This window comes from Microchirus variegatus, assembly GCF_963457635.1.
Source record: "Microchirus variegatus genome assembly, chromosome: 3".
In the NCBI taxonomy this organism is placed as follows: Eukaryota; Metazoa; Chordata; class Actinopteri; order Pleuronectiformes; family Soleidae; genus Microchirus; species Microchirus variegatus.
This window is the reverse complement of record NC_139804.1, coordinates 27,114,789-27,130,629: the sequence shown is the minus strand read 5'-3', so window position 1 is coordinate 27,130,629 and position 15,841 is coordinate 27,114,789. Positions and strand designations below refer to the sequence as shown.

Sequence of the window (15,841 nt, the reverse complement as noted above, 5' to 3'; positions counted from 1 at the left end):
TCTGAAACGTACGCGTTATCCCCATGCATCTGAATGCAATTTCAAATTTCAACACTATCTTGGAGTGTCGGCTACGTACGTACAATACAAACAAAGCATTGCACAGTATTAACGAACAATTTTAAGTTTTATTATTAAGCAGGGAAAGGCACCCAGAAAAAACAGTTTGTCACTTTCAGTCATACCATCTACTTCACTCCATTTCACTGCAACAGCATGTTGCAAGAAACGTCTAATCGTTGTTCTCAATTAAAAATAAAACAAAATAAAGCTTTTTGACCTGAACATTTTTCATGGCTTCATTGCTTTCAGAGACTAACTTTAACTGTTGGACAGTTATGTGGTCTACTTCCCTGCTTTCTCCTTTCAAATCAAAAAACAAAAACGGTATGATACAGCAGTTTGTAAAGTTAAAACACACTGGACTTGGGTGCCTTGACTTTTCCATTAAGTAGATCAACAGCTCTTAAAAATATTCGAGAACTCCAAACCCTTAACAAGAAATCTGTCAGTAAACCACAACTTCATAACATCATAAAAACGGAGCTCACAAATCTGAAAAGTTGCTCTAACTGACATCCATAAAATATAAGATTCTCCACCATTGGAATAAATTAATTATACAGGAATACATTTGTTCTGTCAAACTGAACCCTTTATTTAAAAAAAAGGCACCTCAATCGCTTATCAACATATTTGAACAAACAGAAGCTGCACCAACATCAAACACAACTATGAGAAGTGACTCATCAGGCAGGCTTTTTCATAAATGTCTTGTACAAGATTTATTTAGAAAACATGTAAATATATTACAGAGGAAATAAAGGTCAATTAAGACAAGATAAAAAAAAAACTGACAAAAAAGAAAAATGTGATAAAGTAGATCTGCAGAGGATCAAAAATCCATTTTGGTAACCTGTCCTCACACCTTCATTCTCCTCATTATCTGTGAGAATAAAAAGAGATTAAACAAAAAAGATTAAACCACATGTCACACCGACACATTTCAATACAATGTGACATTTAACAGAATCTGAAGTTAGTGTACAACATGAGGGAAATGCATGGACAGTGAACACCCATGGTGAGAAACCAAAACAAAAGTAGAAAGAACCCACACCGTGAGCCAATATGCCAAACTGTGAGAACCAACAACCAGTTTTTAAAACAGCTGCCGTCATTAGCACCAACATAAACTAAAACTTTTATTGACCTTTTGAAACTTCCTCGAAGGTTTTCTTCATTTACAGATTCAGGGTTCTGAAAACAATGTTCACATTGTGCAGTTACAACTTTGTGATCATTTTAAAGGCTGGTAATGATAATGCGGTAGAGTGAAATATAAAAACACTGCCAACATGCCATCTCTGACAGTGTGAGCAGAAGTTTATCATTAAATATGTTAAAGAGAAATGTGTAGCTACAAACTTGACAAGCTCTTTGACAAGTCCAAAAAACGTGCCCTATATTTCAACTGTACACAATGGCAGTAACATGAGGTACTAGTCTGCTCACAGCAGGGGGCGCTAAAATACCACTCTGGCTGGACTTGTGTTAGCCCCTTTCATTTTTCCAATTCAAATTTTGAGCACTTCATGTTTTAGCTCCTACTTGTACTTCTGATTTTCTGCCGTTATTTGAACAATATTATTGAACTTTTTATTATTTAATTCCTAATATCAAAAATAACAGTAAAAAAAATAATTAAAGACCAACATAAACAGTGCAGCGCTTTGAAAACATTCAGATAATCATACTCCACTCTCCAACTACGGAGTCAGAATGTGATCTAAAATGAATTATTATTAATCACAGTGCGTTTACCTTGCGAGCACTCGCCGTCAGTCCAGGGGACTTTCCAATCTTGCTGGTGGTTTGTGGAGACTTCCTGCGTCCTTTACTTGTCACCTGAGGCGACTTAAAGCTCCTGGCTCTGCCCGCTGGCCCTACACCAGCCTGAGGATCTGCAGGCACGCTGCTCATGGTGGAGTTGCGCAGTTTGTTCAGCCCTTTCTTCAGGTAGCTGTTCTTTTTAGGGGTGTTGTCAATGGTGAACACCATAGACTGTCTCCGATCAGCCTGGCAAAATAATTTTTTAAAAAACGGTCAGAACATGGTGAATACAACTGTTGTGTGGAATGCGTGTGTGTGTGTGTGTGAGAGAGTTTGTAAACTCACTGGACTGAGTACAGGGTGAAGCTGAGAGCTGCTACGTCCACTGCTCACGTTCTTGTTTTTGGGCGTGAGGGGACGGGGGAAACAGCTGGCCTTCACCTTTTTCTGCCAGATTGAGAGACATGACAAAATAATTTCAGGATTTATTATATCTTAAAGAGTTATTTACTTATCCTAGGGTGTTTGAGAATTGACAGATATATAACTAGGCAAGATAATTACCAGTTTACAGCATCTTAATCTGCTTTCATTTTGTTCCATGTTTTTTGTTTGACTGAAATAAATCTAATTACTATGGTAACCAGTATGCCTGTGACAATTCTTTAAAAAAATAAATTAAAAAAAAGTTTAAAACACAGAAAACAGTATGCGACACAAAAGGAAAACTAACCTCAGGTGAAAATTGAGGTAGAGACAATGTAGATGAAGAGCGTTTTTTTCCATTTGGGCTCCTCATCTGAGAAGAGCTGGCCGCGTTTGACGGCAGCTGTCCAGGCATCAGGGACAGACGGTGAGAACGAGTGTTGGCAGCAACACCCGTCTGCCCCATCATGAGCGATTGGCGATGGTTGACGAGAGAGTCCTGAAGCTGACCAGGCATCATGGAAGCACGACGGATTGTGTCAGTTGGGTCACCCATGCGGACTTCTTCATCAGTGAAAATGAATACACTGCCATGGCCAGTCTTAAAGAACAAAGAAAGGGATTATAAAAAAACAATTTATTCAGTCCGAGTAGTAGTCTAGATAATATGCTTTTAGTGAGTATCATCAGATCTACAATAGCGATTAATGAGTTAATTAATGTTTATATTTTTGGTCATATCTGCAGTATATTTCCACATTCATCACAATTTTTTACTTCTAATGCGGTAGGGTTGAAGGCAGGGGTGGGCGATGTGACGACATTAGATCATGCTGATGATCTGCCAAGAGAGAGATCGTAGTACGATCAGAGGAGTTGGTCCATAAAAGGAACTTCACATTCATTATATGGAACTGTTTTTTTAGGGAAACAATTGGGTTGCACTGTTCAGTAAGTTAAAAAACAGTGTCAATGAATGCGATCTTACTGTAAAATAATGGTGATGCCACATCTCCCACCCCTAGGTGAATGTATACTCAACAAAAATATAAATGCACAAACTTGAAATGGTGAACAATTCTTGATGCATTTGTTTATGGAATGATTCGTTTTGCTCAAACCCAGTAGTACAGTGTCACTTGGCCACTCCTATCGACTACAATCTCAGATTGTGTGGTGAATATGCGTGACCAGTACACAGACACTCCTTATGGTCTGGTCAATAAAAGGGCACACCAAAATGTGGACTTTTGTCACTTGTCAATATGCCACAGATGTCACAAATCATGAGGGAGCGTGCCATTGGCATGCTGAGTGCTGGGTTGAGCGTTAGAGCTGTGGCAACACAACTGAATGTGCCTCATTCCACTGTCAGCCCCCCTGTGGACTCGTTTCAGAGAATCTGGAATGACAGCGAACCTTGTACATGGCCGCTCAGGACCGGTACACTCGGCTCCAGCACCTCCGTGATCGGTTCCGCCCAGCGACCAGAACTGCCTGTGAGACTGTTGGTCTGCACAACAGGCGGATTTCAGCACAGACAGTCAGGAACTGCCTGCGGAACTTGGATCATTGACTCTCATTGTGTTCTTCCTGCCATTACTCCAGGACTTTTGTTTTGAAATTGATCTTACTGCTTGCAAATTAAAGCCACTTTATTGATAAAGTTGTGCTGTTATTTTTGGATAGTGACTCTGTTTTGTCACATAACTACTAAATAAGTTTTTCTTTGTGCGTTTATAGTTTCGTTGAGTATACATACATGATTGCATAGCATCCCTCTTTGCTCACCTCTGACTCCACAGGGTAGCTGCTCTTCAGGTGAGGAAGACAGGCCTTGTTCCTGGCCTGCAGCTCAGCTATCCTCATCCAGTCGTCAGGTGCACCTTCTGGCTCATTTTCTTCCCCCACGCAAAATGTACTAGTGGCTGAGGACAAAAATACAATTCAAAGAAATTGTAATAGTTGTAATAATGTACCAATGATTAATAAGAATTGTTAAAAGAAGAACATCTGTAAGGCAGAGTGATGAAGAGCATAGCTTTTCATCTTGGAATGATGCTCCAGTGCCAACTCAGCTGAACTACTATTGACTACTGTATGAGCAAATCTAACAGTCAAGTACAACCTCTGGTGCCTCAGACTGTGTTCTACTTACTCTGTGAATGAATTGTGCTCCTTCTGTACCCGGGGAGACCCATGAGTTGGTCGCTGGCAGCACTGGTCATTTTGGCAGGTGTGCTGAACAGCTCCATGGACACAGGTTGTGCAGAGTGAGCAGTGGAGAGATTTGGTTGAGAGCGAGCTGAGGCCATACTGTAGAAAGACTCATCACCTTCATTACCGCCTGGGGTTTTCTATAGATCAGAGACAGAATAATCACTTATGGTTCCAATATTACTGCAGTGAGTGAATGAACGATCTTGTTTTGAAAGGACAACTGGAAACATTTGGGCTAAGAGCTAAAATACTTAATTGTGCGATTGCTCGATAAAAAAAAAAAACAATTGTAACTTACATCTAAAATGTCACAATTAACAGAATTTCAAGGGAATCATCTATCAAAGTCTTAAAAACAGTGTGATGGTGTGAACATGCAAAACATGCAGTGCACATCTGTGTTTCCTCCACCTTGGTCAGGGTGATGTTAATAACCTGAGTCGTCCTGCGCCGCTTAACAGATGAACTTGGATTTCTCCGAGCTGAATCCAGCTCCATCTTATTCTCTGTACTGGTCCTGCACAACAAAACAATCATGTTAATGCAACAGCATGGGGAAAAAGAAAATCAATCCCATTACAACTCTATTAAGACCACTGTGTGCACCGACTTAATTGGGGGAATAATCAAAGAGGTGTGTGACTAACCTGTTAACCTGTCTGGTGTTTATAGGTGTGAAGTAGAGCGTTTCCAGGGACTCTGCCTGTAGACCACGTCGTTTGGCAGCCAAGCGCTCTGAACTTCGAACAAGTGGTGTGCTCGACTCGTCAGGTGCTGAAAGTTTCCTACAAAGAGTTTTGAGCCAGATTACAATCAGAATAAAGTCCCACTTTGCCTCTGAGTTAAGGTTTTGTAGCTTCTCTGGCAAGTTGTATTTCTATGTTTAGAGCAGTGCAATATGCCAACTTTCAAAGATGGAAAGTAGAACAATGGGAACAACACCATCTAAATCCATCTAAAATCAAGACTGCATATTCTAACATAACTATATTGGAGGCGGCATTTTGATGTGTGTGCACTGTCACAATTTTTCCACACCTGACCTTTTTCCTCCTGACTTTTCCATGAGGAATTTTACCTTGTGACATCCAGAGAGTCTTCCAGAGCACTTTGGTCCAGGCTGTCAGAGCTGATGGTCCTCTTTACCATGGTTTGATTGCTCAAGTTTTTGTTGGGAATATCCAAATAAACCTCTGTTGTACTTCCTTCTTTACCATGGATCTTACTTTTTACCTGTAGATTACGGTTAGCCAAGACCAACTAAAAATGGACAAGAGTTGAGAGAGAGATCAGGGTAAAATGATAAAAGCATACAGTAGGTGAAAATAATTTGATTCTCATCTTTTTGAAATGTCTATTTACTTCCCATGCTTCAAAATACAACACTAACCTGTGCCTTCAAATTGGCCACCGTGTTCAAAAGCGTTTTCTCACTGGTGTGAGCTTTCTCCAGTTCCCTTTGAAGCAGCTTTTTCTCTGCAATAAATGTCTTTATTTCACACTCTTTGACCTCCAAGGAATGTTTGAGTTCAGCCACTTCTTGTTGGCTTTCCTGGAGAAGCTGCTTCTTGCCATTGTAATGACTGACTGCTTTCTCCATCTGTAACATTGTGATAAAAAAAAAAAAGGGGGAAGTCATCTTGATATTTGTCTCTCAGACCAAGCAGATAAACCAAACAACACAACAATATAAAATGCACATTTTACTGGCCAATAAAAAGCAGGACGAAAGTAAAATAACTGATTGACGTGGACCGTTTGTGACAACAAATCAGACTACACCTGATTTGCATACCATCACGAACCTGTTCTGCTATTTTATTGTAGCTTTAATTATTTTATGATCAGCACTTTGGGTACTTGAGTGTTGTAAAGAGCTATATAAATAAATAAATAAATAAATAAATAAATAAATGAATAAATAAATAAATAGCAACTGAACACCTACCTGTGCCTTGTAGTGTTCTACGGCTTCAGTTTTAGCTGAGAGCTGTTCCTGCAGATCTCTCTTCTGACCCTCAGTTTCTCCAGATTTTTCAATTTCTTTCAAGAGTTTCTCTTTATCTATTATTTTCATTACTTCCAGCTCATGCTGCAGTGCAGATTCCAGTTTATGAGAGGCTACATTCTCCCTCTCAATGGCTTGCTTGGCTTGCGCAAGTCTCTCCTTCTCACAGACCACGGCTTGAAATTGTTTCTCCAGAGCTTTGTTATCATTTTCTGCCTGATGAATTCTGGCCAAGAGGAGCTCTTTCTCCTGCACAAGAGCCTCTTTCTCTCTCTGAGCGACATTGTGCAACTCCTGTACATCCTCTTGTAGTCGGACATCTGCAGCATGCGTTTTTTTGTGGTGCTCCAATTCTGTAGTTACTGAGGTGAGCTGTTGCTGTAGGGTGTCCATTTTCACAGAAGACTCCTGTTGGCTTTTAAGTAACATCTGCTCCTTAGCAGCAAGCTCAAGAGAAATATTTTTCACATGCTCTCTCAAATCCTGTAGCTCATCTTGGAGAACTTTAGTCTGTTTGGAATTCTCCTCTTTCATTGCAGCCATAATGTTCTCTTTGCCTTCAGCTTCTTCGCTTGCTTTAAGCACCAAGTCAGCTTTGGCAGTAAGCTCTTCTCTGAGAGCGTTGAGATTTTGGTCTTTATCAGCAACAACAGCGTTAACAGTGGACACCTCTGCCAGAAGGACCTCTAGCTTCTCTTCGGTCTTGAGGAGGAGACTCTGTTTCTCATCATGACACTGTTTTAGTGTTTGAATATCCTTTTCTTGTTGAGTCAACAGGTCTTCCTTGGATTGCATGTGCTCCTCAGCCTTGTTAAGTGAGGAACAAAGAGTCTCTACCTGATTCTTCAAACTCTCCATCTCTTGATTTAGCAGATTTGACTGCTGCAAGCTGTCAGTCTTCAGCAACAACATCTGCTCTTCTTTACCTTGAAGTTCCTCCCTCATCGCAAACAGTTGTTGCTGCAGAAGCTCATTCTCATGAAAATGATCCTCCTCCTGCGCGTCATAAAGAACCATCTGGCTTTGAACATTCTCTTCCGCCTTTGTGAGAGATTCAGTCAAACTATCCATTTGGTTTTTCAGACCGGCAACCTTTTGCTGTAGCATGTCAGACTGTGCAGCTCCCTCTTCTTTTAGTGTGACCAGTTCTTCCTCTTTAGCCTGGATCTGTTCTCTGAGGACTTTTATCTCCTCCTCTGAGATTGTCATCATGTTCTGAAGATTATCGTTTCCTTGAGAAATTTCCATTTCCTTCTGAGCCAGCAGGTTTTCACCAACTTGAACCTGTTCAGTTGAAGTCTTAAGGGATTCAATCAAACTTTCCACTTGATCTCTCAGAGTTTGGATTTCATTTTGTAGTTCTTCAGACTTCTTACAACTCTTGGCCTTTACCGTGTCAAGCTCAGCTTCTTTATCTTGGATCTCCTCTTTCATCATCTGCACCTGATTTTCAGAAGCAGACAGTTGTTGCTGCAGAAGCTCATTCTGATGAAAATGATCCTGCTTTTGCTCATCATGAAGAACCCTCTGGGTTTGAACATTCTCTTCCGCCTTTGTGAGAGATTCAGTCAAACTATCCATTTGGTTTTTCAGACCGGCAACCTTTTGCTGTAGCATGTCAGACTGTGCAGCTCCCTCTTCTTTTAGTGTGACCAGTTCTTCCTCTTTAGCCTGGATCTGTTCTCTGAGGACTTTTATCTCCTCTTCTGAGATTGTCATCATGTTCTGAAGATTATCGTTTCCTTGAGAAATTTCCATTTCCTTCTGAGCCAGCAGGTTTTCACCAACTTGAACCTGTTCAGTTGAAGTCTTCAGGGATTCACTCAAACTTTCCACTTGATCTCTCAGAGTTTGGATTTCATTTTGTAGTTCTTCAGACTTCTTACAACTCTCAGCCTTTACCGTGTCAAGCTGAGCTTCTTTAGCTTGGATCTCCGCTTCCATCAACTGCACCTGATTATCAGAAGCAGACAGTTGTTGCTGCAGAAGCTCATTCTCATGAAAATGATCCTCCTCCTGCTCGTCATGAAGAACCATCTGGCTTTGAACATTCTCTTCCGCCTTTGTGAGAGATTCAGTCAAACTATCCATTTGGTTTTTCAGACCGGCAACCTTTTGCTTTAGCATGTCAGACTGTGCAGCTCCCTCTTCTTTTAGTGTGACCAGTTCTTCCTCTTTAGCCTGGATCTGTTCCCTGAGGACTTTTATCTCCTCTTCTGAGATTGTCATCATGTTCTGAAGATTATCGTTTCCTTGAGAAATTTCCATTTCCTTCTGGGACAACAGGTTTTCTCCAACTTGAACCTGTTCAGTCGAAGTCTTTAGTGATTCACTTAAACTTTCCACTTGAACTCTCAGAGTTTGGATTTCATTTTGCAGTTCTTCTGACTTCTTGCAGTTCTCAGCCTTTACTGTGTCAAGCTCAGCTTCTTTAGTTTGGATCTCCTCTTTCATCATCTGCACCTGATTTTCAGAAGCAGACAGTTGTTGCTGTAGAAGTTCCTCCTCATGCCATCTCTCCTGCTCCTTTTTGTCAAGTAGATCTAAATGGACCAGGACCTCTTCCTCAGCCTTTGTAAGAGATGCAGTCACACTATCAAGTTCTTTTTTTAGACCTGTGATCTCTTGCTGTAGCATGTCAGAATATGTAGTGCCATCATTTTTAAGTGTGGCCAGTTGCTCCTCTTTGGCCTCAATCTGTTGTCTAAGACATGTCATCTCCTCTTTGGAGGTTGTCATCATGTTTTTAAATTTATCCTTTTCCATTAAAATTTCCAATTCCTTCTGAGCCAACAGGTTTTCTTTGTCTTGAACCTGCTTGATTGAAGTCTTTAGTGAGTCACTTAGACATCCCACTTCATCTCTCAGAGTTTGGATTTCATTCTGTAGCACTTGTGAAGCATTGCAGCCCTCTGCCTTTAAGGTGTCTAGCTCACCCTTTTTAGCTTGGATCTCCTCCCTCATCCTCTGTACCTGATCTTCAGAAGCAGACAGTTGTTGTTGCAGACACTCTTTCTCACGACGGCTCTCTTGTTCCTGTTTGTTAAGCAGAACCAACTGATTCTGCACCTTCACATCAGCCTGTGTGAGAGAGTCAGTCAAATTATTAAGTTGGTTTTTCAGACCTGTGATCTCTTGCTGTAGCATGTTAGACTGTGCAGCACCCTCTTCTTTTAAAGAGGCCAGCTGCGCCTCTTTCGCCTGGATGCGTTTGCCAAGACCGCTCATCTCCTCTTCAGAGGTTGTCAGCATCTTTTGAAGTTCATTTTTCCCATGAGAAATCTCCAATTCCCTCTGAGCCAGAAGGTTTTCTTTATTTTGAACCTTGTCTGTTGCAGTATTTAGTGATTCATTCAAACCTTCCATTTGATCCTGTAGAGTTTGGATCTCCTTGAGAAACATTTGAGACTCCTTGCAGCTCTCAGCCTTTAAGGTGTCAACCTCACCTTCTTTCATTTGGATCTGCTGCCTCAGCTGGTTTACCTCCTCTTCAAATGCAGCACTGTGCTTTTTTAGTGCCACAATCTGCAAAGTGCTTTGTTGCTGTTGCTGTTCGATAAAATTTTCTTTCATTTGAACCTGCTCTTTGGCAATCTCAATAGAAATGCCCAGGCTTTCAATTTGTTTGTTCAGACCTTCAATTTCCTGTTGTAGCAACTCAGTGTGTGTTGAAGTTTCAGCCTTCAACTGGACCAACTGTTCCTCCTTTCCATGAATGTCTGCATTTAGCCTCTTCACCTCATCTTGAAAAGCTGCAATCTGTGTCTGTAGAGCGTCTGTGTGCTGGGAGTTCTGCAATTGCTGTTTGGCAAACAGAATCTCCTTGGACTGCAAATTTCCCTCAGTAGATGCAAGTGAGAAACAAAGACCCTCCACCTTTTTGTTCAAGTCTCCGACCTCTTGATGAAGTAGTTCTGATTGCTCTGAACTTTGACTTTTTAACAGGTTAATCTGCTCCTCCCTGGCATGGATATCATCCGTCATGCTCCTCACCCGGTCTTCAGATGCCGTCAGTTGTTGCTGCAGTAGCTTGTTCTGATGAAAACTCTCTTCCTCCTGATTGTTAAGCAGAACCAGCTGGGTTTTAACTTGTTCATCAGACTTTCTGAGAGACTCATTCAGACTTTCTACTTGGCCTCTTAGATTTTTTATCTCTTGCTCCAGCAATTCAGAGTGTTGAGAACTTTCATTCTTCAACGTAACAAGTTGCTCTGCTTTCACCTGCATGGCTGCATTTAGTTTCTGAACTTCTCCTTCACAGGTGACTACCTGTTGTTGGAGTAACTCCCTTTGTTGGGTATTCTCTTGTTGGGATTTAGCCAGTAGGTCCTGCTTAATTTGGAGTTCCTGCTCAGCAAATTTGAGAGATGAATTAAGGTCCATCACTTGGGTTTTTAAAGACTGAATTTCCTTATGAAGCATTTCTTGCTCATTAGACTTTTCCAGGTATAATTTGGCGAGCATTTCCTCTTTGGCTTCAATTTCACCTTTAATTTTGATGGTTTCATCAGTAAGAACATTGACTTCTTCTTTCAAGCCTGTAATCTGTTGGTCTTTATTAGCCAAGAGAGAAGAGACAGCAGATAACTTCGTCTCAAGATCGCTAACCTTTTCCTCAGTGTGGTGGAGAAGGTCTTCCTTTGCTTTCTTGGCTTCTTTTAGTTTTTCAACTTCTTGTTCATATGCAGCAACATGCTGTTGTAGCCTGGACATTTGCTCCATTTTCTGTTGCTCGGCTTGTTCAAGTTGAAGTTTTAGATCCTGGATCTGTTGTTGAAGTACTGCTCGCTGCTCAGTGATCTCCTTTTGCAACTTGTCCACAATTTCATCCTTAGCTTCAATCATTTCCTTTGTTTGGGATTTCTGTTGCATTAGGAGCCCTTTCTGTTCAATTATTTCTTGTTGACATTCCACCAGTTGGTGTGTTTTGGCCTCAATCTCTACCTCAGCCGTTTTCAGGGAACAAGATGTCATCACTAGCTGATTCTTTAAGCTGTCCAACATTTCTCTCTGCAAATTAAGAAAAGACAATTTGTAATCATCCAATCCAAAATAGAAAATTAAAGATTAAATCTATTTGACTATCAAACTTGCACTTGTTTTAATTAAATTTGATAGTTAAGTATGGGATGACAATGATAGCTTCTGTGCACAAGTATAGAATTTACCTCCATTACAGGCCCCATATTTTCCCCAACTTCTTCTTTAGTGGCTTTGCTGATTTCATCCTCAAGACAGGAAATTTTTCCCTGGAGGATCTGGATTTGTTCAGTCAGAAGCTCCTGAGAAACAAGAATAACAGCACATTTAAACATTTGAGATGATTAAACATTCTTTATGTTTTATATAGCAATTAAACCCTTGACAAATTGCAATTACATCATAATATTGTTGTGTATAATATGTCCATACACCACTAATGTTGGAAAACGTACCTTTTGAGCTGTAGCTTGGTTGAGCTCAGATTGTAGGTGGCTTACTTCAGTTTGCCACTTCTCTTGCACAGACATGTGGGTTTCTCTCAGCCTACCAACTTCTGTCTTGAACACAGCCAGCTGTGAACTAATTGTTCTCACCTGAGATATATGAAAAGTATTTAAAGTGCGTTTTGCAAAATCATTTCATCTCATCAAAATACATCTGGGTTCCCACAAATTGTTAAGCATCGCATTCAGGGACTTCCAAGGCTCAATTCACAAAGATTTAAAAGCCCAAAAGAACAGACTGAAAATATCAAGGTTAATTAATGTAATTTTACAGTAACCAATAAGATGTACTTGTTGTCAGTTGTCATAAATAATTGGCAGACAGTAGACACGTTTGTAACCAACGTTGGATAAAAAGAAAATATAAGTGCATACATTTCGTATTACGTTTTTGCACAAAGTATTGGAGACTACCCTTTTTCCTATGACATCAATAGGAACTGTGCCATATCATGCACATGCCAGCTTTTGACTAAGTTGCTAATTTTGACGCTGGAAGGTGTAAGAACTAAACGGTCAGATACCAACTGTTAATTCTGTGAAAAATTATAATTGTTTGCTAGTGTTCCTACCTGGGAAGACAGGACACCATTTTCTTCTGTCAGATCATCCACTTTACGCTCCATGAGAGAAGAGGTGCTCTTGAAATCTTTATTTTGCTTCAGAATCTCATTAAAATGCATTTGTGACCTAGGACAACAAAATGAAAATCAGTTTTTTCAGGCAGATTTCTAATATTTTAGACATCTTTGAGAACACCACGTTTTTTTATTTTAATTCTACATACAAAACATTTGAAACATGAATAAATAAGATATGCTACAAGACGGAGCTGCAAAAAACTGGAGCTTTGCTTTACATCCCACGCAACAGAGGTGGCAAAAAAGGTTCAGAAGAAAGGTTAATTCTTATCAAGTTGAACATGCATAGCAGAATCAGGTTTATTGCCATGTATGACAGAATTGATACAGGGAATTTGCTGTGGTGAAATTGGTGCCAAAATACAATAAAAAAGAAAAATATAAATTACACACTATTAACTAAATTAAACAATAAACTATAAAACTATTTAAAATACAATATTAAATTAAATAGTGGACAGTACATTTGACAGTTGCTGTTAAGATAGGATTGTTGCAATTAATTCATAGCCATGGCTCAAAACAGGGGTTAAACCAAAAACGTCTAAGCTTTGCCTGGCTACTCACGTGCTGTTCTTGTTCTCAAGATCATCGATTTGCTCCCTGGCAACCTGCTCGCATTTCCCTCGTTCTTCTTTAATTTTTTCCAGACGATACTGCAATTGGTTAATATGAGACTCTGAAAAAAAAAAGAATTAAAAAAGAAAAAACAACGTAAATATAAATAGATAATAATAATAATAATAATAATAATAATAAGATGCAAAATATATCTAAAACCTTTGGTAAACATTAAATGGAAGGAGACAAACGCTATGAAAGTGCAAAATGTTTTTCCTGATACCAAAGGGAAAAAATAAAGTACCTTTCTGTGCAATAAGAGAAAGCTTGCAGGCCAGCTCCCGTTCCAACCCATCTCTGTAGTCTCTCTCTTTGATCATCTGACGTTGCATTTTCCTCATCTGAAACTTTGGTGTGTTCATAATATCCTGCAGAGGAGACTTGCTGTGGGAATAAATGCAAAACAATCCAAATTAAAGATTTATAATGAATAGGCTAACATGACAGTGACTAGAGAGAGGCAACCAATAATAAAAGAAGTATGTTGCCACAAAGCAGTCCAACTACTGTAGGTTTTCATCAAAAATAAGTTTCAGAGAAATGCAACCGATACACAGATACACACTGTGGTTGTATTCCTCTGTGCCAAAGGAAAATTAAAGTGAACCACCTTGTCTCAATGTAAAGTGATGCACGACTCTATGCAATCTATGCGTTAAATTCAAAATCAAACAGTACCTCACTGATGAAGATGCCACAGTTTGCATATCCACAAATGTAATTTTCTGTGTGCGGCGGAAGACAGGGGACTCGTCATCTGAGAGTGAGGAGTTCGTTGACATATTGGAGGTGGAGGTGCTTGCTGATCGGTCAAATATTTCACGGGAGACAGGCAAATCTTAAATTCAAGGAGAGAAAGATGAGCGTGAGTGACACCATCTCACTTTAAAAAGGCATAGTGAAAAATGAAATACTTAATTGGCTACTTACGTCTCTTTGACAAATAGGCATCAAGTCTATTGCTCAGATAGACCGAGCCCTCGCTCTCCATCACAAAGGAGCCAGTTAAGTTTGCTATCTCCCGCTATCAGATGAGTAAAGGATTATGAATTGGCAAAATAATTAACAGCAAAGTACAATGATGCACAGTAGAGTGATGAAGAAAATGCCTTGTAACCAAGAGTGGTTTACATACATGGGGGGGGGGGGGACAATCCTCTACTTACCTCCACATCACATTCCAATAAGTTTAGGGTACAGCGGTCATTCATCATGTCATAATATATGAGCAACAGAAGCACCTAGTACATCAAACAATATTTTGTATTAGTTTATTTTATTTTTTTAATTTAAATATATATATACACACATCCTGTATATATCTTATTTGCCTGGTCTGTACCTTTGCAACTTCGACTGTTAGGTTGGTGCCATCTCTTATGTTGCCCCAAGATATTGAAGTGCCTTTAGCTTCACTCAATCTGCAGTCTCCTGATAAAAAGAAGACAACAGGAGTAACTTCAGTGCTTTCTCCACACCCAGATGTCACCACACCCAAAATCACTGCTGATGGTTGGGTGTGACAACAACAGTTTTCCTCAGACCAAAAAAACTGGGGATTTTACATAAACTTATTTCAGTAAACAAGGCAAGGATTTATAAACATTGCTTATTTGAAGAAATCGACTGATCACTGAGAAAACAAAAAGCCAGATAAAACAAATACAATGTTAAATATTAACAAAACAATAAGCATGACACGTGAGTCGACAAAACAGGACAACATTTTTAAATGAAAAACCATAAAAAGCAGCCATCTAAATATGCTACACATAACACCATGCAGAAATTCAAAATGATCGTATGACGCAAATCTTTCAAGATTCAAAACCTCAATTTGTATACACATATTTATGTTTGATTTAGTTCAAAAAAACAAAAAGGCTGTTTAGATGGACCTGGGTGTTAAATGATGTACAGAGACTCACTTTTCACAAAGTCTTCAATGAGATTGAAGCGATCCTCAGTGGAATGATAGAAACAGGGATTGCTTTCCTTTTTCCTGGGATAACACAAACAGAAGAGTATAAAGGGAGTACTCCAGGGAATGACCAGCTTTACACATTCAAGAACCAGTTCATCAAGGACAAAGCATGTTTAAAATGACACGCTGACCAACACCCAACACAATTCAAGTATTTTAAAACACTGGTTGAACTTACAGCATGTAAATAACTTTCTGGAAGACGATCCCATCATGTAAATCATGTACAGTCACTTCTCGCTCGGAAACTTTAATGCTGTTGACCTGTCGATAGTGTAAAAACACAAATCTTTACACTTGTAACTCCCTACCACAAATACTGGAGCTGACATAGTTTAATACGTTGCTATGTTCGACTTACCCAGCCGAGAAGAGCCTTCACACCCAAGTTAATCGTCATCTTGGCTGACCCTTTATCTCAAAGGGGATTTCAACCTGGAGGAGAAGGCAAGCAAAGTCTAAACAAACTAGCATCGCTAAGCTAACATCTCAACATATTCATTAGCGACGCGTTCGCGTAGGTTTTAATATGACGCTGACTCACCTTAAAAGACCAAAACTTTTCGTGTGTGTGGTTGTTCTGTCGAGAGCTGCTATCGCTCCATGTGACCACACGACGCAA

General features: G+C 39.8%; 1 protein-coding gene across 1 annotated transcript; it reads right to left on the bottom strand.

The window, feature by feature from the left end:
• Positions 1 to 922: 922 nt before the first annotated feature.
• Positions 923 to 15,619, bottom strand: numa1 (nuclear mitotic apparatus protein 1; the record flags this gene model as incomplete). The annotated part of the gene is made up of 23 exons (XM_083886929.1): positions 923 to 946; positions 1,825 to 2,079; positions 2,179 to 2,280; positions 2,567 to 2,860; positions 4,051 to 4,187; positions 4,418 to 4,616; positions 4,891 to 4,996; positions 5,127 to 5,264; positions 5,558 to 5,739; positions 5,870 to 6,079; positions 6,428 to 11,497; positions 11,656 to 11,769; positions 11,923 to 12,063; positions 12,546 to 12,663; positions 13,182 to 13,293; positions 13,480 to 13,619; positions 13,914 to 14,073; positions 14,166 to 14,259; positions 14,402 to 14,476; positions 14,578 to 14,666; positions 15,164 to 15,237; positions 15,398 to 15,483; positions 15,581 to 15,619. 23 exons carry the CDS (start codon positions 15,617 to 15,619, stop codon positions 923 to 925), a joined length of 7,959 nt encoding a protein of 2,652 aa, XP_083743055.1.
• Between the last annotated feature and the right edge of the window lie 222 nt (positions 15,620 to 15,841).